At 47.7% G+C, this 25737-nt stretch overlaps 1 protein-coding gene and 1 pseudogene across 1 annotated transcript in view; both read left to right on the top strand.

Moving 5' to 3' along the window:
* The first annotated feature begins 14768 nt into the window (after positions 1-14768).
* Positions 14769-25737, top strand: part of Pcp4 (Purkinje cell protein 4) — a 65285-nt gene continuing 54316 nt past the window's right edge. The window contains exons 1-2 of the mRNA XM_023715935.1: positions 14769-14842; positions 15283-15802. Coding sequence (XP_023571703.1) covers positions 15794-15802 — 9 coding nt within the window. The 5' untranslated portion in view covers positions 14769-14842; positions 15283-15793. The remainder of the gene's footprint in view (positions 14843-15282; positions 15803-25737) is intronic.
* On the top strand, positions 20171-20746 carry LOC101567341 (annotated as a pseudogene).

The following is a 25737-nucleotide window of genomic DNA, read 5'->3' as shown; positions in this document are numbered from 1 at the left end:
TTCCTTCCTTCCTTCCTTCTTCTAGACAGGGATTATCTATTTGGTTCTGGCTGGCCTTGAACTCACTATATAGCCCAGGCTGACCTTGAACTCATGGTAACCTGCCTGCCTCAGCCTCCCAAATGCTCAGTTACACCTGGCCCCATCATCACTCCCTGCAGCAGTGCTGGAGTCCTAGTTTCTGAGTATCTTTGGCTGAGCTGTCCTGGCTGCCCCAGGGTCCCCCATGGATTCAAAGTGTTTTCCTCTTGTCATTGTGACTTTGGGGAGGACCAGACACTACCTAAGGGCAAACCCAGTGTTATTACTAAGGTGGTTGAGAGCACAGCTTTGTGTTTCCCAAGCTGCCTTTCTGTTGGATGGTGCTTGATAGCAGCAGTTATTGTAGTTTTGATCACACCTCGTAAAAACACTGAGCGAAGAGGACTCCAGAGCTGCTGCAGAAAGCAGCAGGAAGGAAGAGATGAATGTGTGCAAAATCAGGGGCAGATTTTGAAGGGATTCATGGATGTGTCTTTTACTATAATAAACTTCATAAAAAATTCAAAACCCATGTACCTCATGTAGCTGCAGGATGGGCTCGGGTGCGAGAGCACCATTGCTAGCCACATGATCGTGTTGTGCACCGCCACTTTGCAAACACTGAAGGTGGCACCAGTCCCCAACGCCTCCTGCTGCCCCCTTGGCCACTTGCCTCCCTGTCTGTGGCTGCCGTGTGGCAGGCTGGCCTCCTGGTAGCCACTTCTCGGCTCTCGCCAGCTGGAGCTGTTGTGGGTTTGAAACTGGACCAAGTCTGAGCCTGCAGAGCCCACACGCTCCGTGCTTGCTCCTGCCTGCTGGGCTGTGGACCTCGAGCAGGCTTCAGAGCCAGCGTTAGAAAACAAGGTTGAACTGAACGCAGAGGTAAGGACGGCCACTTCCGCTTGACTCCTTAGGAGGTTTACGGTTTTAGAGCAGAATAACGTGGCTTTGTAGTTCAAGGATAACTGTCTATGCGTAGAAAGGCAAGTCGCAGGGCTGGCCAGATAGCTGAGCGAATTAAAGCCCCTGTTTAGGCAGACGCAGGGTCTGGGTTCGATCCCAGCCCTCACAAACCGTGCTGGCCCAGCCCTTGGGGTGCCTTCAGACAGTGATTGAGACAGCGTGGTGGCGCGAGCCTCTAATCCCAGCATTTGGGAGTCTGAAAACAGGATCACTACGAGTCTGATCTGTGTACTGAGGCCCTGGAGACCCTGTACTAAATACTTAATAAATAAATAAAATAAAAAGGCAAGTTGCCTGTGAAACAGGAAGCCATTATTATTATTTTTTTTTTCAGGAAGCCATTATTAATGGTAAACAATTTCAGTAGGAAATTTCCTGGTTTCCCAACTTTTAAAATTTGTTTCTTGAGATACCACTTTGAAATTGGTCTTGACATTTATCTTAAAACTTAACCAATATCTTATTTTTTGTGCAGCTGATGTAAAATAACTGGAAATGTGTTATAATTGAGCTGCATTTTGAAGAATATGGGTACTTCCTCCATCAAATAACTGACACCTAGGAAAACTTCTCGTACTATATATTTTTATGGGTGATAAGAGCAGCTACTTTCCTTGTGTTTGAGTTGTCATTGCTTAGCTATTCTAGCTTAATTATGTTCAGGATTTTATCTTCAAAAAAGTCACTGAACTACTTGGAAATAATAATTTGATCACCAGCTGATAGACTTAGATGTGAAAAAAGTCCCAGCTTTCAAAGCTGCAAGGAATCATGAAAGCTCAGACATCTATAGTACTTTTATTTTTATAATTATAAGTATTAGATCCCATTATTATTAAAAATAATACACTGAATGTATTAGAAAGAAAGGATTTTGTCTGTCATACAATCACAGTCTCAACTCATCAGACACTTAGGGAAATTCTTTGAGACGTGGAGAATTTTCTGAAACTTTCTTGCCAGAGTCGACTTTGAAGTTGAATCATTAATAGTCTAGATACTTGCAGTGCTGTGGAACTCTAGCCTCACCCGCAGCCTGCAGCCTTGCCCAGGCCGCAGACTGAATTATTCATGTCTGAATCTGCTTCATTTGGGTACTTTTACTTACATTTCTGGAGGCCAAGGAGGACTCTTGAGGTCCAAAGTGTCATGGGGGATGGATGGGGGGCAGCCCTGTCCCCCAGATGCCCTGAGTTGCCTACGTGTTTGCAGCCCCCTCAATCGCTAGACGTCCTGGCTGCTGTCACAGTCGCCCTTCCGGCTTCACTTAGGGAGAGAGGGACTCAGCCAGTGTGGGGAGCAGAGAAATGGCCTTCCCACGCGGGTCCCTGTCCTGATGGCTGGAACCTTGCACATGGTTCTGAGGTGGGGAGAGGCCTTAAGCTCCCAGGAGGCACCTTGCATTTTCATTCTTTTTCTGCAGCACCACCCAGCGCCTTGTGGCCAACCTTGGCACAGTGGATGAACCTAGCTGCTCTGCTGCAGCAAGCGTGGGTCCCGGGTCCATCCCAGAAGACTCCAAGCCACAGCCCCTGGGAATGAGTCCTCAGACCAGTCCAGAGAAGTCCTTCTGTGACCCATAACCAAGAAAACCCGGTGCTTGGTGGGACATGCACACATTTTCCTGCCTAGTCAGCCTCCCCTTAGCCATCTTGGTCAGTCCGCACACTGTCCCCAAGGAAGCCCTTTGAAGGGCTGTCATCCTTCCTTGTCCCAAGTCTCCTGCCAACGCTCTTTTGTCACTGGTCCTGGCAGTGTGGATTCCAGAGTGGAAAGCACCTCTTGCCACCCTCGGAGCCTCCCTCTCGCCTGCCCTGCACTTCTCTCCCAGGGGCAGAGTGCTTTCCAGTACCGATTCATTTGTTACAGTTCCAATTTTCTCCTTTGTGACTGGGACCTTCTAGTTCCTGTGAACTCTTGTGCATTTTCCCATGGCCTTAGAGATCGCAGGGAGCACAGGACACTGGCTAATTCCACGTCCCCACATTCTGGTAAGCGGCAGCAAGCTGGTCCATAGTCTGATGTCAGGGTGGGGCTGAGGCCGACTCTGAGTATTTGGGCCAGGCCAGGTCCCTGGATGAATGCTGTCGCCCAGACATCTGCAGCCTGCGTGTGCAGGTGCCTGTTGCAAAAGCGGTTTCTCAGTTGCATTCATCCAAAAGAAGGATGGGTCTTTCCAGGTTAATTGCTCCCCATGGGGAAAGAGGCCTTGCCTTTTGGGTCTAAATGTATCAGGGTGTTTGTGCATTTTTAAGCTTCCTTCCCTATGATTGTGCCTGAGTTGAAACATCTTCCCCCTCCCCCGAGGACTCAGAACTCTGTTGCTGCTCTAGGGTGGGGGACACCGATGTAAGCTTGCACCCCATCTCTTGGTGCTTCCTTAGGGAATTCAGCTTTACAGAGGCTCAGTTTATTGAGTTTAATTGACTGAAAACATCTCTGATTTTACACTATTGCCAATAGGTTCTTCAGGATGACAATATTTAGAATTGTTTTAAACAAGTATTAGTATTAAATGGAATCAAGTCCCTGCTTTTTTTTGCTAATGCTTTCAGTCTTGAAATCCTTATGTTTTGAATGTTTTGTTGGGCATTTGTTTTGGACATCATGTTTGCAGTTATTTGAAAAAGTAATAACTGGTCTCTCATCATTTTATTGATGTGTGCATGTGGACCAGGTAGTATTGACTATTTATAGTCCTTCTTTTGTGACTCATCTCAGTATTGTGCTATTTTGTAGAGTCGGAGGGGTCCCTGGGAATACACTGGCTGTGTGCTCCCTATTTCTCTAGAGTCCACTTCTGAGACACACACACACACACACACACACACACACACACACACCCCTTTTGCTTCCCTGGCATCACTCCCAGCAGGGGGCAGTGATTATCATGGAATAAAAAAGAATAGGAAAGAACACATTCAAGCAAAGAATAAAGACACAATCCAACTTGGGTTGTTTGAGTCTAAGCAATTGCACATTACTACCGTGGGTATCCATAGCTAAGCTTCCAGTTTCACTGATATTTTTAGTCTCTGTTTGAGGTTTTCATGTAATTGTTGTTGAGATGCATGGTTCCTGTCTTCTCATGTTGACATGGAAGCTCTTGTGCCATGGGCTGACCCTATTCATGCCCCTGTAGCCACGGAAGGAACTTCTTCCTCAATAGCAACAGTGTGGGTATGCCGTCACAAGTGTTTCTCTGCAGCAGTCAGATACACTTTGCAGCTCACATATCTCCAGAAACAGTCTTCACAGTTACCAGTGAGGACTTTGGGCAAATCACTAATGACCTGGAACCACACATTGGCTGTCTCTGTTTTGCACTGTATGGGGGATTGAATCCAGGACCTTCACACATCTCTTGGCCTTAATTATTTTTTTAAACTTTGAGAGAGTCTTGCTAAGTTGCTAAATTATTCATGCTGAACTTGCTGTTCTCCTTCCTCTGCCTCCCTCAGGCTGAGGATTGCAGACATATGCCACTCTGCTCTCCCTTTTTCTTTAATCTGTGAAAAATGAGAACAATAAAAGGACACATCTTATTAGGCTTTGTGAGCACTTAACACGGTACTGCCAGTAAGGAGTTCCACAAGCAGGCGCTGCAGGAGGCAGAAGCCACAGCCCCTCTTCCCAGACATCATTTAATGTAAACCAAGGGCAAAGTATGCAGTCAGTGACTTGCTGGCCAAAGAGAAGAGAGCAGCTCTTGGTGGCACAGCTGCAAGGGTGCAGCTTGAATCTGGGGTACCCCCAAAGCCGATGTGTTGAGTGCTCCAGTTGGCATCACTGGGAGAGGTTGGAGCTGTTAATGGAGGGCACAATGGGAGGTGTGCGGGCCCTTGACAGGGACAGGGACCCTTTTTTCTATCTCTAGTTTTCTTCCTGGCCAGGAGGCAAGCCCACGCACTCTGCTTCTCACTCTAGCTATGATGCCTCGTGCTGGCACTCCGAAGAGCAGTGGGGGCTCGGACCACAGACTGAAGCCTCTGAAGCTGTGAGACAAAATGAACCTTTCTCTCAGTAAGTTGTTGATCAACTCACCGTAGTCACAGTAAAACTGACTAACCCAGGCAGTCATCGTAGGAAGCTGCTACCAGCTTGGGGGCTGGCAATCAAAGGAAAAAGAACTGGGATTGTTACAATTTAGAATCTGATAGAAAGTACCATGCTAGGCTAAAAGTCAGACTTTTGAGATGGGCATCTAATTGAGCTAGTTCTGGTGTTGTTGGAGGGGCATGGTGAGGCTGGGTCTGGAAATAACAAGAGATGGTTTTGATGGGGAGTTTTCTTTGCCAGGCTGAGGAGGTGCTGCCACCAGTAGGAAGAGGAATGGAACAGGAAGGAGTAAAAAGTAAACAGGAAGGGCCAAGGAGCAAACAGCAAGAAGAAGATAGGAAGGGGCAACAAGACAAGAGGGGGCAAGAAGAAGACAGGAAGGGGCAAGAAGAAGATAGGAAGGGGCAAGAAGAAGACAGGAAGGGGCAGTGAGACAAGAAGGGGTATGGAGTAAACACTAGACTCACATAGCTGTTCATGTTGGCAGCATGTGTTCTATCATACCCCAGTTGATATAAAGTGGGGCCTTGTCCAAGAGAAAATGGTGTGATGTCTTGTGTCAGTGGGCCAAGTGCCCCTCAGACCCCCAGGCCTCAGGGAGATAGAAGTTTGGGGACATTAAAGGGCCCTCACCCCGCATTGACTGTCAGTTCCGGCTAAGATGAATGATTGTCCTTCAAGCTTGAAGGATTCTTGATCTGTTTTCAACCAGATATTTGTCTGATCTTCTTGAGGTGTCACATTAGGGGCTCAGATTTCCTAGGCTCCACTCTGATAATGGAGGAGAAGGGGACATTTGTCAGAGCAGTGACTACAATACTGTATCCCCAAGGCCATGTAGCCTTGGTCCCAAGGTTTATAGCAAAGAGGCTACATCCAGCATAACAGATGCGACTGGGCTACTTGGTTGAGTTTAAATTTTTTTATTGCTGTCTTCCACGGTTGGTCTGGATTTCAGTACAGATCAGACTGTGGAATGAGGGTAAGTTGGGGGCCACCACCTTGGTCTTCTCTGGGCCTTTAAGGGCAGCACTCATCTCTGTCAGTCCACGAGAATGTGAATTTATTTTTATTTATTATTTCAGTGGTCTGCTTGAACTTTTCCGCTATGGTGGCTCTGGCCAGGGCCAATCACTGGCCCAAAAAGTCTATTTTCAGGGGACTTCTGTGAGCCAAGCCTGGGCCAGGACTCTTTTACTACCTGGTCCTGCAAACCCTCAGTGGAACAGGAGCTGGTGTTTTGAGTTCCCTAGTTTCTCCTTGGATCCTGCAGTCAACAGTCTTCAAAATATGTGGGTGCTTGCCCTTCCTGGTTGCCTGTTACTCCACTAAACTAGCTTTAAATGCCTTTGAGGAACAGCTGGGGAAACTGACCTGCATAGGTAGGCATGATGTTGGTAGATTCGTTTTACTAAGAGCCTAGTTTCCCTTTTGGTGAACTACTTCCCAGTCTGGAAACTTACTCCTAGTGAAAACTGGGGAAGGAATACTGAGTTTTATTGATATGGCTGCACCTGATCTCTTGATTATCCATTTTTGGTTTCTTGTAAAGAGTTATATGGATGCTTACATGGTTGTATTTTTGTGGATTGAGATTTCTCAGCCTTAGTACAATTAATATTTGGAGCAGGGCCATTCCTTGTTGTGAGTGCTATTCTTTTTCATTTTTATTTTTAAAATTTATTGACTTATTTATTAGATACAGGGTCTCATTATGCAGTTCAGACTCATAGTGATCCTCCTGTCTCAACCTTCCCAGCACTGGGATCACAGGTGTGCATCACCACTCCTGGTTTCAGGGCTGGCACAACGTGTAGTATGAGGAATTGAACTTGGGTCCTTGTGATTGCCAGGCAGATGCTTAGACTGCTGAGCTATCTCCCTAGTCCTGTGAGAGATATTCTTGAATGTTGCAATGTATCTAGCAGCATGCCTGGTCTTTAAGTATTGGATCTGTGTAAGCCCCCTGATACGCCTAGGTTGTTATAACTAAAACATTTCCCTCTAGCTGTGACAGCAAAATGACCCCTGACTTTGTCAGTGTCCCCTGGGGCAGGGCACAGAATCACCCTGCTCCTGCTTGCCACTGAGCCATATTCCCCAACCCCACCCTGTTCCTCTTTGAGAACCACCAATAGTGGTGCAGCAGTTGCTTTCCAGCTGCCTCTGCTCTTGGCTCAGCTGTGTTTCATTAACACCTGTTTACATAGCACTGGGCAAGCCAAGCCTAGGGGTGTCTGTTGGTACCTTCTACCCATCCTGGGTAGAAGCAAATCACTTTGCTTTTTGATGGTTGAGTGTTTCACTTAGCCTCTTCCTCCTGTGTACAGCATGTCTGTTGGTATCAGGCACTAGTTCTGGGGCGGCCTCCCTTACGTCCAACCCAGATCACACTGGATTCTCTGCTCCATTTCTCTCTTGCCTGGATCTAGTCCCCTCAGGACCTCGCAATGTTGGCAAGTCCTGTATCTCCTTCAGGTACAGTGCTTCCCTTCCCTATATGGTCCTGTATGCTCCTGCCAGTGCATGCAGTGATCTAGCCTAGTAATGGCTTAGTGGCTGAGAGGCACCGCGTTTGTCATCTTCCTAGACGGAAGCCTCCATATCACCTTTGGGCAGGAAGCACTCACCTTCCACAGGAAGACAGAGCAGCCCTCAGGCCCGGGGGAAGCTGAGGGATCTAAGTCCAGGTCCTCAAGCACATTCACTGTGGCTCAGGACCTTCTCAGTCTGCCGCTGACCTTGGCATAGTGCACTCACTGACCCTGGGAATTCAGCTTCCTCTGGTTTCCGCTGTGCTCGTGGTTGAGCTGTGGTCCTGTTCCCACCTGCCTGCCCATGGGAAACAAATCTTTTCTATCTGTTGCTCTGGAGGCTCTCATTCTTAGCCTTGGATTCCTGATCCATCTTCGGTGGCGGAGAGAAAGTGCACTCCAGTCCTGAGAGCTGTGTCGGGGTTGTCCACTGCAAAGGTTGTCCTTGGCTATGGCCAGAAGTCTTTGTCAGCTTAATTGTGGTGAGAGGATTCTGGAGGCTGAAGTCCACGATCCCATCCTGGACAGGGCTGGCTCTTCCCAGGCCTCTCTCCTCAGCTCACAGGTGGCGGCTGCTCTCTGTGTTCTCACGTGGTCACCTCTGCGTGCATCTGTGCCCTGATCTATCTCTTTATAAGGGTACCACTTATACTGGGTTAGGGCTTTCTCTTCAGCCTCACTTAACCTTGATTCTCTTACAAAAGTCCCTAGCTCTTCAAATACAGCCAAGCTGGGAGCTAGGTCTTAAAGTGTGAAAGTTGGGAGAACATAGTTTAGTTCCCAGTGTGAGTTGTGTCTGCAGTTCTGGGCACCCCTGCGGGAAGGGAGAGGGAGGAGAACTCCTGTTGGAAAGGGGACAGGGAGATAAATAAGGACTCTTCAGAGCCCCATTCTACAAGCTGTCAGGACCACTGCAGTGGGGAAGTCCCCCACTCACAAAGCTGTCACAAGGTGGCTCTCTGAACACAACCACCCATGACTGTTTTCATGCAAGGGTGACCTGCGGGCTCTGCGTATGGCTCAGACAGTCCCTGGCAGAAGGCAGGCTTGGACAGTTAATTGGGTTGAGACTGTAGATTATAGAAGGACCCCTGTATCCATGCCCACGGGGCGATTAAAAGCACAAGGATGCAGCTGCTGCAGGGAGGACCGCAGCATTGAAATGAGAAGGGGAATAAGACAGAGGGCTCTGGGTTACGTCCCTTGTTCCTCCTGCACCAGCCCTTCCTGTACTGCTGGTGGATGCCTTGGGAAAGAAGGGGTGAGCTCTCCTGGATGAAGGGGGACAGGAGGCTGCATGCAAAGGTCAAGTTATTTTAGATGAGAAAGAGGATGGGGGAACTCAAACAGCAAATTCTCAATCATGTTAAGAAATGTTGCATATACATCTGTTGTGTAGATGTAGATGATGAGCTCATTGTGAGGGTTAGGGTGCAGAGGAGGGAGGAGGAGGCAGTGCTGTGTGTCTACTGTGGGCTATGATCCACTAAGCCTAGCCGGGCCAGGGCTAGTATTCCCTAATCTGTTATTCTTTCAAAAAAGGCAGTAGACTCCATCCATCTAGGTTTCAAACAGGTTCATTTTGCCCAAAACTTTTCTTTCTTCTTTTCATTTTTTTTTAAAAAATTAAAAATATATGTATACAGGATCTACAGGGTCTCACTACACAGATCACACTTGTAGTGATTCACCTGTTTTCAGCCTCCTAAACTCTGGGATTACAGGTGTGTGCCACCATACCCAGTCTCAGTCGCTGTCTCAGCGCTCCCTAGGGTTGGGCTGGCATGGCACACTGGGGATCAAACCCCTGGCCCCTGCGCCTGCCTAAGCGGACACTTTAATTTGTTGCACTTTCTGGCTAGTCTTCTTCTTCTTCTTCTTCTTCTTCTTCTTCTTCTTCTTCTTCTTCTTCTTCTTCTTCTTCTTCTTCTTCTTCTTCTTCTTCGTTAGCTGGATTAAGATTTGACAGAACAAAGAGGTTTTGAAAGGACTTTTTATTTTCAAAAGGGCAAATTCTTACATATTGGCTTTGGAAATGAATCTGATTTTGGAGAACAAGAGGCCTTTCTTTCCTCCGTTGCCATTCTTGCTTCATGACTGTTGGGATGTTTATTCAGAAATGCAGATGCCCACTTGTGCTGGGCCCTGAGCCAGGTGCAGGCAATGAAAGGGAGACCTGGATGCTGACAGGCCTCTTCCTCTTTCAAGAAGCTTAATGTCCAGGAAATCTGAGGCAAGAGCTAGCTCAACAAGTGCACTATTAATACACCGCTGACATCGATGAGAGTACCCAGGAGAGGCTGTGGGGTTTTGCTGCTTCTATGCCTGGGTGGAGAAGCAGGCAGCCTTCTGGTTGGGGACCAGAGAGGTCCAGAGAGTTGGTGTTTGGAGCGAAGAAATGATATTCACAGCAGCAGGAAGGAAGCGGGGAATTGAAGGTAGGAGCCCCTGGATCTGCCTATGGCAGGTGTTGCAAGGTACCATAGGTTTCCCTGGCAGCTGGCTGGGAGGAGAGAAGGTTGGCAGGAGGGGACCTCAGAGGCCAGGGCATGGGTCTCAATCCTAGGAGGGCACTGCATGCTCTGCCAGGCTGATAGCTTAGGGTGCAGGGGCAAAGAGGACACCATACTCTATGTGGAGGAAGTCAGGAGTCCTGTGCATGAGGACAGGAAGCACTGGGGGTGAGAAATGCAGCATTAGGTGCGTGCTTTCCAAAATGCCTCACAGGCCTGAAGGGAAACACAAATGTTGCGTTAGGTAGAAGTCTCGTGGTGGGAAGACCGAGATCATCAGCATATGGTATAACTGTAGATATTCCCAAGGGCCGCCTGGCCCAGCCCTGGCCTTCAGGCTGGACTGCGCCTCCAGCAGATGAGAATAGTCTGTCCTCATTGCATGTGCATTCCCCCCCCATCAAATGAAAAAAATGTTTTAATTAAAAAATTGTTCTAGTAAAAGGTGTACTGTTGTGAAGCCCTCTCGAAATTCTGCCCATCTTTGCCCACACTCACCCACCTCCTGGCCACTTCCTGCTGCAGCTCTGGGTGCTCTTTCCTGGGGGGTCTTCACAAGGTGTGATGAGAATTACAGTGGCACTGCTGCTGAGCTCCATCAGCAGAAAGTTGCCGGGTCTGCCTCTGTGCAACTTCCAGCTCTTCCACAAAGTCAAAACTACCACAAGAAAGAAATGGACCCAAATGTTTTGAATGGACTCAGGTTATACATAGGTTATGGGGAGGCCAGGGCAGCACCGCTAAAGACCCCAGGAAAGAACATGCTAGAGCTGCTGCAGAAAGCGGCAAGGAAGGTGGGATGAGTATGTTCAAATGAAGGAGAGTGTTTTGAGGGCAATTAACAATGAAGTGTCTTTTTTTTTTTTTTTTTCATTTGTCCTTTTGAGACAGTATCTCACTATGAAGTTCAGGTTGGCTTTGAGCTCACTTTGTAGCCAATGCTGATCTTGAACTTGCAATGGTCCTCCTGCCTTAGCTTCCCAAATGCTGGGATTACAGTCTGTGACACTATGCCCAGCTTTAACAATGTGCCTTTTGAAGCTCCAGTGGTGCAATCAGTTAGTGCTGGGTACTTATATTACAAAGTGTCTTTTACTAAACTAAATGCTTAGAAATTTATATATCCATCATACTTTTAGATCACACCATTCTTGTACATTTTTCATAAATCAAGGATCAAAAGGTCTATATTTTAACACAGCAAATGGGAGGCACTCCCTAAGGCCTAACATCCGAAGCTATAGTCTAATCCTCTAGAAATCCTTCAACATTTCTTTCTCAGCTCAACTCACAGAGTACATGTATTTTTGCTTAGGCTGGCAGGTGCATGGACTTAAGATCGCTATATTCTCCCTGGAGGGAATCAGACGCTGAGCTAGGGAGAGTCTTCCCAGGTCCACCCATAGAACATGCCGCGCGTCAGGGCCTCAGGCTCTAAGTGCTGCTTCCTGATTCCGTGTTTGTGTGGTAGCACGTGGATGTCATGAAGGAAGTCACGTGCTGGGTGTGGTGGCACCATTTGCTTCAGAAGCACACATGGCCAGCCTTCCATGTCCAGATTCAACCGAACATGGATTAAAAACATTTGAAAATAATTCTAGCTGTTCAGAGCATGCGCGCTTTTCCCTGTCATTATTTCTCAGCAATACAGCAGACGCGGATCATACAGGGCTTGCGCTGCGATGGGTGTTACGAGTCATCTTGCACACTTTAGTGTGGGGAAGCTTGGTGCATTTCCATGAGGGGTTTCATATCTGCAGACTCTGGTACCCAGAGGGGCTCTGGGACCCCACTCTACAGTTGAGGGAATTGTGGCATGAGGGAAGGTAGTAGCTCGGCATACCCTAAAGAGCAAGAGGAGGGAGTGGGTGGAGCAGGAGAAGGGCAAGCCTGGAAAGTTCCGAGGGAGTGGAGTGGGTGTTTGTGTGTATGTGTGTGCATGTACCGTGTCTGTGTCTGATGCATGTGGTGTGTGGCAGGTGTGGTGTTTAGTGTGCGTGGTGTCTATGTGGTGTGTGTTGGGTGTGGTGTTTAGTGTATGGGTTGTGAGTGTGTGGCCTTTGTTGTGTATGTGTGTGATGTTTGTGTGATATATGCAATATGTGGTATGTGGTGTGTGTACAATTTGTGATGGATGAGGTGTTTGGTGTGTGTGTGTTATGTGTTGTATATGGATATGGCATTTGTGTGGTGTTGGTGGATGTGATGTTTTCTTGTGTGGGTTGTGAGTGTACACTACATGTTGTATGTGTGAGTATGTGGGTGTGTTGTACGTACATTTTATATGTGCTTTATTGTGTGTGTGATAGTGTGTGTGTCCCATATTGTTACACACAGCAGCCCTCACTGCACAGCCCCAGGGAGGTTAAGTGCATCACTGTCCACTGTCCTTGTCCTGGGTCCCAAGTCGAGGCCCAGGCTGCCCCTGCGATCCTGGGTCTGGGCCACGGGGCTCCTGCGTGGTGGTGGTAGAGGTGTATGTGTGCAGGTATGGGTGTGGGCGGGGGCATGGCCCACGTGGGAGCATGTGGGCTACATGCGTGGATCTCAGAAGCCCACGAGTGACCCTCCCCAGCAGCGTGGTTCTGCCCCAGCAGCCACATGTGAGGTCTGCTTCTCTGCCCAGGCTGGGCACTATGTTGTGCTCCCTGCCAGCTAAGGTTGCTCTCTGACCACCCCAAGAGGTGAGCTGAAGGCTGCCAGCCACATGGCAGGTGATGACCCTACGTGGCTGGTAGTAACTCCAGCCTTCCCTTGGGCTCCTGGCCCTACCCAAGTCTTCTCAGGGTTCATTGTCAGTGTGGGTTTGCCACCACTGTCCCAAGAGATGCCACAGCCTCGGCTCCAAACACGGATCTGGTCCTTGCCCAGTGAAACCAGGGCTCTGGGACAAGGTTCCTGAGACTTCTTCTCCATTCATAGATGGTGTTGTTACCCTCTGTCCCCTGTGGTCCTCCCTCTGTGATTGTCCTTGTTGCCTCTTCTTATGACACTGGGGGTTTTGGAGCAGGGACAACCCAGTGGCTTCCTGTAACACAGTCACCTGTGTAAAGACCCTACATAAATAAACATTCACATTTTAGGTCCTGGAGAGCAGGAGTTTAGCATATGGATTTGGGCCTTGGGCCCCATGCACCCCAGGACATCACCTACCTCTCTGAGCCTTTGTAGACCTCGGTGTCTGCAGGCTAGTACAACCATTATGGACATCAGTAGGGAGGTTCCTCAAAAAGCTAGAATTGGAGGTCCCATTCAGTCCAGCTCTTCCCCTCCTGGGTATCTTTGCAAAAGAACGGAAATCATCATATGGCAATATATATGTGTTTCTATGTTTATAGCAGTGCAATTTGTCATCGCTAAATCTTGGAAACAATCAGAAAGCCCATCAACTGAGGAATGGATAAAAAAGACATGGTAGTTTTATACAATGGAGTATATGGAGTAGTATTCAGCTATAAAAAGATAAATTTGAGGCTTTTGTAGACAAATGGTTGCAACTAGAGACTGGATTGGTAAGTGAAATAAATCAGACTCACATGTGCAAACATCATATTGTCTCCCTAGGATGAGAACCTGGAAGAATAAATAAAATCTAAATGGGTAATGTGAAAGGGAAAGAATTTGTTCAATGGGAAGGAAAAATAGAGCTGAGTAAAAGGACAAAATAAAGAAGGGAAAAATATTTATGTATATATGTAGGATAATTTGTATAATTGTACTGCCAATTTCTGCTGGTCTTGAAAGGGGCAGTTAATGTTTAATTTTTTTCTTTTTCTTTCTTTGTAATTTCTTATAACTTTTTTGTAAGTTTTTCTAAAGCAATTTTACACACTTATATGTGGTAGCCTAAACAACTAATTTGAAGATAACATCCTACAATACAACAACCATTGTTGAATTCCTATTATTTTGTTTAGTGAAATTTTATATCCTTCCTAAGCTGCTTTTTATTACTGTTTTGTTGTCTTTAAAAAAGATACCCTCAGTGCCCCCCACCCTGCCTGCTGTCCTCTGTGGGGTGAGGCCTCAGCCCCACCTCGCAGTCCCCCAGAAGTTCATCTTGGAAGCCCCCTTGGGACCCCAGCCCATACTGGCGAGATCTTCTGCAACTGGGTCAGTGGGGGGGGATGGTTCTCTGTGCCCCCTCTGCTTGTCCCTATGGAGAGAACCCAGCTGGCAAAGCCATACAGGGAGGGTTATGAACTCTGTTGCTGAGGGTTTAAGACCTCAAGACAGGTGTCATCTGGCTGGGCGGCCTTGCTCCTAAGGACTTGCAGGTTTCTGTGTGCTTGTAACATTCCTCTAGAGGGTTGGACTTTGCAGAAAATACTGGGGTCCTCACAATGCCAGATCTTGTGACTAAGATGGATAAAGATACAGCAGTATGTTTTCACGAGCCTGCCTTTCCTCTGGATGCACTGGGCAGTAGCGTTCACTGAATTTTGATCACATGTTCTGAAGCCATTTGGAAAAGACCTCAGAGCAGCTTCAAAAAGCAGCTGGAGTTATGGGATGAGTGTGTGAGGGGGGAGGTATCTTTCAGGGGATTCGTGGGCATTTAAGCATGCCCAGCCGTGGTTAAGTATGCTATCCCACTCTGAGTCCATCTGCTTGTGTCCTTACAGCTGGGCCCAGCAGACCAACAGACTGGGGCAGAGGCAGAGCGACAGATGTGTGACCCCCCCCCCCAGGCCAGGCCTGTGCCACTGAGGCAGGGAAGAGACCTGAGAAGCTCCAGGAAAGCCAGGAAAGGTGGGAGACTGCATCCTGGGGGTGGTGAGAATTCTTCTCTCCGGCTAATACTTGCAGTGCATCTCTCTGTGTGTCCCCTGTCCCCTGCAGGCAGACCAACAAACAGCACCCCAGTGCCCATCTTTGTGTTACTTTCTTTAAGCTTTTAAATTAAATTAAAATAAAATTTATTAGTGTATGTTTGTGGCACATAGTCATCGCATTGGTTGGCAAGTTGCTCCACACACACGTAGCATCTTCAGTACCTCATCCGCTCCCCTCCCTCTGAGCCCTTCCATCTCCTAAAGTCTCCCTTCTCTGCCCTTCCACCGCTCCTTGATTCACTCTTTATGTTGTTCATACTTTGACGTTTTCATAGCAAAACCACTTTACCTTCTGAGTTGGATTTATTTCACCTAGAATGGTGATCCCATGATCCATCTATTTTCCTACAAATATAGGATTCAGAGTCTGAGCCAGAGCAACCTCGCAAGAGAAAGAAATAAAAAACAGGAGAGGAAGAGGGAGAAGTCACCCAGGCTTGCAGATGGCTGGATCCTGTAACCCAAGACCCTCGAATTCCACCCGAGACTCTTAGAAGCCAGGAAGCATGTTCAGCAAAGCGGCAGGCCACAAAGTCAACAAGCAAAAGCCAAATAGCGCTCCTCCATACGCCACAGTGAGAGCAGTCTGTCCCCGTGCCCCTCTCTCCCTTTTCTCTCTCCTGCTCCACCTGCTCCTCCCAGCTGGACCAGAGGCAGGGACCTGCCATGCCGCTCCTCTCCGGTAGGGGGCTCCAGGTGCTCTTGGATGCCTACATCTTGCAGACAGGTGAAGGTCTCTGATTGGCTGGCGGGAGGCATGATGCCACCGAGCAGCTCTTTTTAAGAGAAAAGCCAGGACGGCGGAGCAGGACCCCGAGCAGTGCTCTCTGTGCTGAGTGGCGGGACGCGCTGGGGAGCTGAAGCCAACATGAGCGAGGTGAGCGGTGCCGAGGCTGCAGGAAACCCTGGGCAGGGCTCGGGATGTCCGCCCAGCCTTTCTCGGGGAGCTGGGCTCAAGGGGCAGGAAAGTCGTCCGTCCTGTAATGATTTGCCTGGGCACAGGTAGTCCGGGTAGCTGGGTTGGAAGGGCTTTGCAGGAATTGGTTAATTTGGCAACTTATAAAAATTAGCCTTAGAAAGAGAGATGGGTTCATTGTTAGCATCTGATTTAATTGTGGCTTTGAAAAGTGCTCTGGGTTCAGACCTCGACAGAGAAAGTGAGCTGTTTCATCCCTGGGGAGGCTGTGTGCTTCCTCAGAGTTTTAATGGGCACCAGGGAAGCCCAGCCTCTGGGTAGGAGCGAGGAGCTCCGCACTGGGTGGCATCCTGTGCCCTATGGGCTCATCAGCGCTCTGGGGAGAACACAACGGGGACCTACCAGGAGAAATCCTGGGGTGGATTGGCATCTTCGAGGCGGAAGGGGCATTGGTGGAAGAGCAGCTAATTGCAGGTGGGAAGTGGCTTTCCTGAGTGCGTGTGCCTAGAACACAGTTTGACAGGATGAAACTGGCCGTTCCTAGATATTAAAAAACATTGTCATCGTTCCCACCTCTCCCAGGAGTGGAAATGGGCTGTACACAGAATCATTCTCATTCAGCTACAGAATGGAGCCACGTCCATTTCAGTTTCCTCATGACTGGCACTTAAATAACTACTTTTAAAGCTCTTTTAGCACTTCTCTTTTTAAAATTTGTTTAACAGATGGATTTTTTGGGGGGACTCTAGAGTAAAATTAACAACTTCAGAAATAAAATGCTTTCTCACTGTTTCTATATGTTGAGTGACTTTTGATTTAGATGTGACAGGCAGGATGGAAAAGCACTATCAAGTTTGGGAATGAGGCTGAGTTGGAGACAGGAGCCAAGGGAGGGGAGGGCAGACGTGGGTGGGAGAGGAGAGGTCTCCCGGCAACCCCAACCCCAGTAGTGTAGCGACAGCAGCAGCCAAACAGCCAGCATTTGCCTCCTGAGCAGAGTGCCAAGCTCTCCCACGTGTCCCCTGCTGTGAGCCTCCGGGCTGCTGTGTGTAGTGGGGGCCACTGTTGTTCCAAATGACAGATGCAGTGACTGAGGCTTGCAGCACTGAAGTCACTGTCTCAAGGTCACTGGCTAGTGAGTGGCAGAGCCAGGACTTGGCTGCAACGTGGGGTCACCACTAGGTACATGCAGACGTGGAAAGGCCTGTGGGATTCTCCACCTGCTGGGGGCAGGGAGGGACCAGCAGGAAGCAGAAGGAGGTTGGGCCCTGAAATAGGCAAGGACAAGGGTCTGGATGAGGCCTCTGGTCCCTTGCACGTGGAGGAGGGGCTGTCTCCTGGACTGCAGGGAGATTTTGGCTTAGCTTTCTCCCAAAGAAAAGGGAAGCCCAGGCGGGTGGCTTTCCTTTACAGAGCCTTTAATAGTTCCCTTCAAGAGAAGGATCTGGACCCCAGTACAGGCTAGGGCCCTTCGCTGGGGCTGGGGCTCAGTTGCCCACTTCCTGCTGAGGGTCCTGCCCAGTGTGGTCCTCATGAGCCTTCCTGGGAGCTGGGGTGGGTGGGACTCTGGGGAGAAGCTTGTGTCCATGAAGAGGGTCCCTGCTGCATTTCTGCTCAATGTGTCCCTGCCCTTCATGGGAGTATCAGGCTTTGAGCTTCCGTGTGAATGAAAGCCCTCACCCAGAGCCCTGCTTGGTTTCAGGCCCCGTACCCCAGACTCTGACCCCTACTCCTGGCTAGGCTCCAGGTTCCTGGGCATGGGTTTCTTGTGGAGCAGGAATTTGTCCTTTCGGTGATGCTTAAATCTACTTAAAATGTTCAATAAAGTGGAACAGAAGCTCTTTGCTGGTTAGGGCACTGGTGCCCCTCCCAATGCTCTCTTTGGTTGGATGAATTAAATGTGGTATCTGGTTCTAATAACTCTCATGCAGGAAAGGACTTCAGAAGAACACTTACTTGCCATGTGATGGGTTACTCGAGGAGGACACAGCCATGGATTTGGCCAAATGTTCCTCCGAGACCAGGATTTATTGAGTTTTAAGAGTTGCTGCCCTGGGCCACTGGGCTTAGTGCCTCTACAGACCTCCACGGGCACAAGCTGTCCTTGGAGCAGTGCAGAGCCAGCTGGGCAGGGGGAACCTGGGTGCCAGGGCTCCCGAGCTGTGGCCCTGTGCTTTGGGGTCTTCTGGCCTTGAGGGAAAGGGAGAACAGTGTGGAGCTGGAGCTGGCTTTCAGTGGGAAACTTCACAGCACAATGTTAAGTTCACCTACTGGAGCAGCATTTTTGAGGGTAACTGACATGTGATTGAAAAGAACAGCTCAAATAGAGCAAGGAAATAAAGTCCAAATTTAGGGCGATGTGATAGAGCGGAGGTGGTTTGAGGGGGTGTCTGATTTACATTTTGTTATTAAAGTATGTCAGATGTGCCTGGAGCAATCAGGAGATGAACTGGGAGACAATTTAGCAGGGATCAAAATGAGAGCTTAAGCCAATTAGCCAGACCGGACATGCTCATCACCAAAGCCCGGCTTTGCGAAATGCATGCTTCCGTCCAACCACTGGGCCGTCCACATGCAGAAAAAAATAAAAAGGCTCCTTTTGCTCTTAGCCACCTTGAAGAAGTCCCAGGAGCAATGACAAACAATGACAGGTTCTCATTTAAGTGTCTGTTTTAGGTTGCTTTTCGCAAGAACTCATTCATTTATGAGGGCCAGAGCAAGATTTGAAAGCAGGAAGACAACTTTTTCTTGGAGAACAAATTTGAGATGGGAAATTTCCCAAGTCAGCTGGCTTAGGAAAGGCTGGGAGAAGTCCCCTGGTAGCTTGGTGCTGCTAATTAATTAGACTTGAACCGTGTGAGGAAAGTCTCCGCCAAGCCTGCGATGCCCTGTCATGGCTCTCAGTTTGCTGTGGCTTGGTTAGGATGGTGCTGCTCAGGGCCAGGGAGTACCTTCTTTTGTCTAGACCTTGCCCACATCAGAGGACAAAGCTTCCTGAAGACATGTTTTGGACACCACAGATGGCATAAGGGCAAATCTTTAGGGACATGTCTGTCCTGTGTTCTAAAACTACAGCCTTTCTTGTCTGTATGAAAACATAGAAGAAAGCAGAGAATCGCCAGGTTCTGGGGGAAGGTGCTCATCTCACACTTAAACTGGGGGGGGGAGGGGCATAGAAACAATATGAAAAGATTTTTTTGGGGGGGTTCAGAAGTAGCCAGTGGTGTAAAACTCCCCTGGGGTGCCAGCCGTCAGCTACTGGGTAACTCAGCGTGAGACAGCCCTGAGGCTTAGGGTTGTAGCTTTGTGCTGAAGTCTTCCGATGCCATGGTGAACTGGAACTTGTGCTAGCGGGCGATGGGGTGTGCAAGGCGCCCTGTGTTTCAGATCGGTTGCTAGGCACAGCTCCAAGAGGAACTGCGTCACCTGTGAATTTGCACCTTGCCCCAGAGGCCCAGCAGCAGACAGGCAAATGACAGCTCAGTTTCTTTGGCAATTTTAACCTTATTTAGGGACAAAGCAGTGAAGATCCAGTTGGTTCTGTTGAACCACACAATGATAGATGCTGCTCTAAGCCGGGCTATTCCATCCCGGCAGACACTGAGTACAACCAGGACTCAAAGTCTGACTTTTCCTAGCAGGAAAGAGGTGCAAATTAAGCATGAAAATGTGTTTGCAGGGCTGGTGATCTGAACAGATTGCCATAAAATTTATTTCCCCATCCTGAATTTCGTTAATTGATGCCAAGGGATTAAAAAGTCTCACTGTTTTCCTCCTTTGAGTTTTAAGGACAAAAGAATACAAAATGCGTTATTACTCTCTTTTCAGAAAGAAAACTTGAATAAATGACTCACAGTCGACTTCATTAGAGGTTTAGTAGGGTAGTGTGATTGAGGTGAAAAGAAAACCCGGCTGTTTTGTTTTTCCCAGTAAATTTTCTTGTATTCACAGAGCGCACGTCTGCATACTCTTTTTTCACCTGCTAACATTCTCCCTTCAGAGCATGTTTTTGAGGGTGAAAGGCACCCCAATTTGCTTGTTCTTCAGCAGCTGGGCACCCTGAACTCTTTACACCTACCCACAGTATTGCAAGCCTCACACTTGGGCTTTCTTATTAATTTTGCATGACATTCTGGAAAGGGCTTCCTACTGAGAAGGCTTTGGGGTGGCACACATGCAGGCTTGGATTCGGTTTGGCTGATGGCTTTATAAAGCACAGCATTGCGCTAGGGTGCGAGTGGAGCTGCAGGTGCACAGGCCAAGACTGTGGACCTGTGACTGAGCATCCGAGGCGGTGAATAACAATAGCTCTTCAAGTCTGCAGTATAAATGGCCTCCAATAAAACTACATTGCAAAAAATGGGAAAGAAACAAAATGGCAAAAGTAAAAAAGTTGAGGAAACAGAACCTGAAGAGTTTGTGGTAGAAAAAGTACTGGACCAACGTGTGGTGAATGGGAAGGTGGAGTGTTTGCTGAAGTGGAAGGGATTTACAGATGCTGACAATACATGAGAATCTGGAGAAAATTTAGGTTGTCCAGAGTTAACTGAAGCATTGCTTAATTCACAAAAAGCTGGTAAAGAAAAAGATGGTACAAAAAGAAAATCTTTATCTGACAGTGAATCTGATGATAGCAAGTCAAAGAAAAAAAGAGATGCTGCTGAGAAACCCAGAGGTTTTGCTTGAGGTCTTGATCCTGAACGAATAATTGGTGGCACAGAGAGCAGCTGAGAATTGATGTTTCTCATGAAATGGAAAGATTCAGATGAGGCTGACTTGGTGCTGGCAAAAGAGGCAAATATGAAATGTCCTTAAATCATGATTGCTTTTTATGAAGAGAGACTAACTTGGCATTCTTGTCCAGAAGATGAAGCTCAATACCTTAGATCAGTTTTGATTTACTAGTGTGGAAATAACATTCTAATGAAAATCAGCTTAATATGTCAGTTTTGAAAGTAGTATTTGGGGGAATTGTTGGATTTTGGTGTTTTTTTTTTTCATCTATAGCACTGGTTACTTTGAACAAATAAAGCTTTGTAGTTGCAAAAAAATAAAGCCTAATATTAAAGAACATGAAGATAAAATATTTATCAGTTGTATTTTATTGACAAAAAGAATCTTTCCCAGACTGTGAGCTTTTGATGGACAATTTTATGTCATCCTCAAATCGCCCAGGGTGGCCCCCAGTTTATGTTCAGTTCCTAAGTGAGTTGATGGGTTTCTGAGAGTGGGTTCATCCATTAATGAAACCATGCGTGTGCCAGAACCCTCTTCTCCGAATGCTGAGATTTATGTTTGGGGGACATTGGCAGAAAACGTTTCTTTTTTTTATTACTGGGTCAGTACTATTTACATCTTTTTAAGTGGGAAATGTCAGTACAGCTCCAGGCGCACAACAGATGCTCTCATGGTAGTGAAAGAAAACCAGAAAGAAGGAGAAGACTCAACAGAAAGAACTCTTGGTATTTAGGCAAATCCTAGCGGTTCAGGAAGGCCGTGGGATTCTATATCCCATGTTTTTGTGCAACCTCTGCTGAAACTGTCTCCCATCAGGTAAGTACGGAATTCAACAAAGGGAACCAGGGCCACAGAGGCAGAGCCTATGAACATATTGAAAATTGGATTACTGAATTGAAATAGAAAAGCAGTGTGGCTGAGATTGGAGAAAGAAGTGAAGCGGACCTTCAGTACAGGGCTCTCCGTGGGTCTCAGCCAGTCAAGGTGATAATTCCAGGATGCTGTAACATATATCCAACATCCAAAAGGAATTTGCATATGTAAATATTTTAACAGCTAAACTAATCGTCAATGGTAATAATTTTATTAATAATTAAAATAACTATTTTAAATTATATTGAATATTTAAATATTTAAAGTTAATTTGTAATTGAGATAGGAGTAGATGAGAGTTAGTACACAAAAAAGGGATCAATGAAAATCTGCTCGCTTGGGGGTTTTAGGACTAAATTGTGCGGCTGCGCCCCTGTGCAGGAAGGCATAGGTCCCCCAGTTCGCTGCCTCCCCAGGTGCACCCTATTTACCATTCTTCCAAACTTTGAAATGAATTGAGGCAGGAACAAAGAAAGAGATGTGTCGCTCCCTCAGATGAGAAGACGTGTCTTTTGAGCAGAGGAACAGGGAAACTCTGCAGGTCTAATTTGTGTCCCGAACCAAACAAGCTCGCCACACCCATCAATAACTGAACCTATAAATTCAACACCATTTCTGGTTTTGTTTTATGTGAACAATTCTGTGTAAGTGACACAGAGCAGGCATCAATCTGCCCGTAGATTGCTTGGGCCGTGGAAATAGCTCAAATTTATGCTTCAGAATTTCGTAGAGCAACTTCTCATTCCATTTCCAAAAGGGAAACGCTCTCATATTTACCGCACGGCCACTGGAGAAATCCATCACCCAATAAACGCCATTAGCTTATATTTTATTCTTGACCTGCCATCTTCTAAATAAAGGGAGATGAATTAGGATCTTGAAGGAGGAAAACCGTCGTCAGGAAATCGCGCGCGCCCCCTGTGGACACCAAGGAGAAGGGAGCAGAAAGCGTGGAGGGCTCTGGCCCAGCGTCCACTGAGGCCATCTGACTCTGAAGGAGAGCTGCGCAGACAGCAAGGTCGCCGTCCCTGCAAAGTTCCCGCCCCCGGGGGGCACAGACTCAGGCATGGGCTGGCCCCACACAGCCCCTCACGCTGCCACGCCCTGCCCAGGCACCGGAGTGCTCAGCACTGTTTGGGACGCTTTGGTAGCTACGCTAGGAATGGTTCACTGGGGACTGCAGCTCTCCTTATACTAAAATCCAAACCTGTGGGGGAGTGACGCGGTCTGGGACATGCTCATTGGTCCCCTCACCACTGTACTTGTCGCTTGGCCAATACTCTAACAAAGCAACTAGCTATTTTATTGTTATGCAACCTCTGAAAACAGGACCCTTGGGGGTTGATAATACTCATGAATATTTGTCTTGATCAAATAAGAGTAAAAATAAGTCAAGAAGACATAGTCTCCCTTTTAAAATAATCTTTGTTTAAACCAATGTACATATCTGTTCCTCACGTGCCTGAATTTCAGTAGGAAACTAATTAGGGAAGTATGCGTGCTTTAAAATTTAAGTTCTTCACATGTAGAATTTCCTCATTAAGCTGCAGTGCTTCATTAGGGATTGTTAGAAAAATATCACCTTTTTTCCCCTCAGTCTGGCAAAAAGGCTAATTGTATCTAGGGTTTCTTTTTCAAAATTGTACATTGCTTCACACTTATCATGTGCAAAGAAATCCCTGCTGCTATGAAGCAATCAATGCAGGTCTGAGAGTGGCTGTGCCGGGGCACCCAGGATGCTGGCCTCTGTCTGTGATGGTGAGAGGACAGAGTGGTCAGTGGCCCTGACCGCACCTTGGCAGACTGATGTGGGACTGTGCTGAGCCTCCTTCCGCAATCGCTTCTCTTTATGTGCTGTGCCTCGGTTGCTTTCCTGTTGCTGGGATGTGATACCTGACACCCACAAGGGGAGAAGGAGGAGAGGTTTATTGTGGCTCACAGTTTGTAGAGGTTCAGTCCATAGGCTGCCAGCTCCATGACAGGGCAGCATGGCAGGAGGACCTGGTGGAGGAGAGTGCTCACCTCACGGCATAGAGGAAGTAGAGAGAGAAGGGAGGAGCAGGGATGGGAGACACGCTCTCCAGGCCACACCCAAGTGATCACCTCCTCAAACCAGAACCCACTCCCTAATATCATATTCAGTTATAAACTCCTCAGTGGACCAGTCACTGATGAGTATCAATCTGCAGATCCGATAACCTCTCCAAAAGCCCACTTATGATGCATGAGGCTTTGGCGGACATCTAGTTATGAACCATATCACATTGCAGAATATTTTAGGACAGAAATAGCACCAAACAAAACTAACACATTATGCTGCAGTCACCTCTTCTTGAAAGAGTGAAAGCTGGCTTGATGTGACTTCCTGTCCTCATGCACTGCTACTCTTTCCTTCCCTTGTCTTGACTTTTCCACAGTGAGCTCTCACTGCCCTAACAACAACCACACGATTCAGCTTTTCAGCCCTTCGTGGGTCTCTCCCATCCACCTCCAAATGGATGTCTGCAAAATGTGTCCACCATGGTGATGATGTGCACTTCCTGGAATGTTGGTCTCCAGAGGTTTGTGTAGTGTTTCCCTAAGGGAAAAATCTTAAACATGTCTGCACAACAACCAAAATTCACATGCTAAAAATGTTCCCATTTATTTTTGAATTGTGTGTATGCATGTATCTTTGTATTATAAAATACATGAAAAATAATTGTTTTTTTTCTGTATTAAGGACAGGGTCTATAGGGTCTACAGGGTCTCACTACGTAGATCAGACTTGTAGTGATTCTCCTGTTTTCAGCCTCCTAAGTGCTGGGGTTACAGGCATACGCCACCACACCTGGCTTTAGTGGCCAGCGGGTGTGTGGTTTTAAGCCTTCCTTGGTGCTCAGTGAGACAGCCTGGTAGTAGAAGAGGTAGTTAGTGCCTTGTTTGTGCTGCCAGTGGCAGTCTGTTTTCTATCTGTGATTTTACTTGGGAATTTTAAAATTGTGGCTAAAAACACATGTGGAACTTACCATGGCAACCATCTCTGCATGTGTCAGTGATCTTGGTGTACTGGCACTGCTGGGATGGGGGAGTGTGCCAAGTGTCTTCCTCCTGAGGAAGTGCACCCTCCCCCCTCCCCAGCCCTGGGAACTCCATGCCACTTCTGGGCCCTGTGACCTTGACTTTGGAGGTTTCCAGAGTCAGCCAGCGTTCAGCCTTGCATCCAAGGGCTGAGCAGTGTGGGGCACCTGCCCACTCAACTTAAAGCCACTCACCTATGGGAAAGAGGGCACAGTGAAAGAGACTACCTAATTGATTACTCCCCTCCTCGGGCCATGAGGACTTGCCCTGTGGCACATTTATGGTGACATTCTTAAGGCACGTCCTGAGTGTGAATGGCAGGGACAATTCCCAGCTCTGGAGTCCTCATACTTCCTTACCCTTAAACATGCTGTCCATCCGTATCCATCCAGGTATTAGTTCTAAATGAAGCTGACTTTTTATGGATTTCAGATTGGAAGAAGAAACAACTAGAAACTCTAAGTGCTCTGCATGGTTTGACAGTGAGGCAGCTTTTAGGTCAGGGCTGCCAGTTAAGCTGCAGTTTGTGTCCACAGTGCACCTGGACTTGAGTTGTCCACAACCTGGGCAGCTGTATGCAGTGACCCTGCACCTGCCTGAGTGGTAGTCCGTCTACGTAAGGTCCATTGATGTAGGGAAAAACTGTTGTTTCTATCAGCCCCACCTAGGGTCAGGGCTTGAAGGAGGCCATATTTGTCACTCATTTAAAATGGTGCAGGGGCAATAGCTCTGTGGTCTAAGCACCTGCCTGGCAAGTGCAAGGACCAGGGTTTGATCCCCAGTACCACGTACCATGCCAGCCCTGGAATCCCAGGCTTCCTATGCTGGCCACAGGAACTGGTGTGATGATGCACGCCTGTAATTCCAGTGGTGGGGAGGCTGAGACAGGAGGATCACTGAGTCTGAGCTGCATAGTGAGACCCAGTACAAAAAACATTAAAATGACATTTATTTATTTACTTATTTATTTATGGAGCGACAGCTCATTATGTTCCCCAGGCTGGCCTCAAGATTCTGGACTCAAGCAACATTCCTGCCCCATCTTCCCGAACACCTGGACGATGTGTGCGTACAACTGAGCTCAGCTCAGTCTCAAAGTGATCATTTCAAAACGAGGAACCAAGGGCCCCCAAAGTAATCTTAACCCCTCCACCCCAAAAAACCAAACCAAACCAAACTAAAGCACAGAGCTCTTGAGGAAAAGCCAGTCTCAGCTTCATCCACAT

Source organism: Octodon degus, unplaced genomic scaffold, assembly GCF_000260255.1.
Source record: "Octodon degus isolate 3935 unplaced genomic scaffold, OctDeg1.0 scaffold00045, whole genome shotgun sequence".
Lineage (NCBI taxonomy): Eukaryota > Metazoa > Chordata > Mammalia > Rodentia > Octodontidae > Octodon > Octodon degus.
This window is presented reverse-complemented; position numbering and strand designations above follow the sequence as displayed.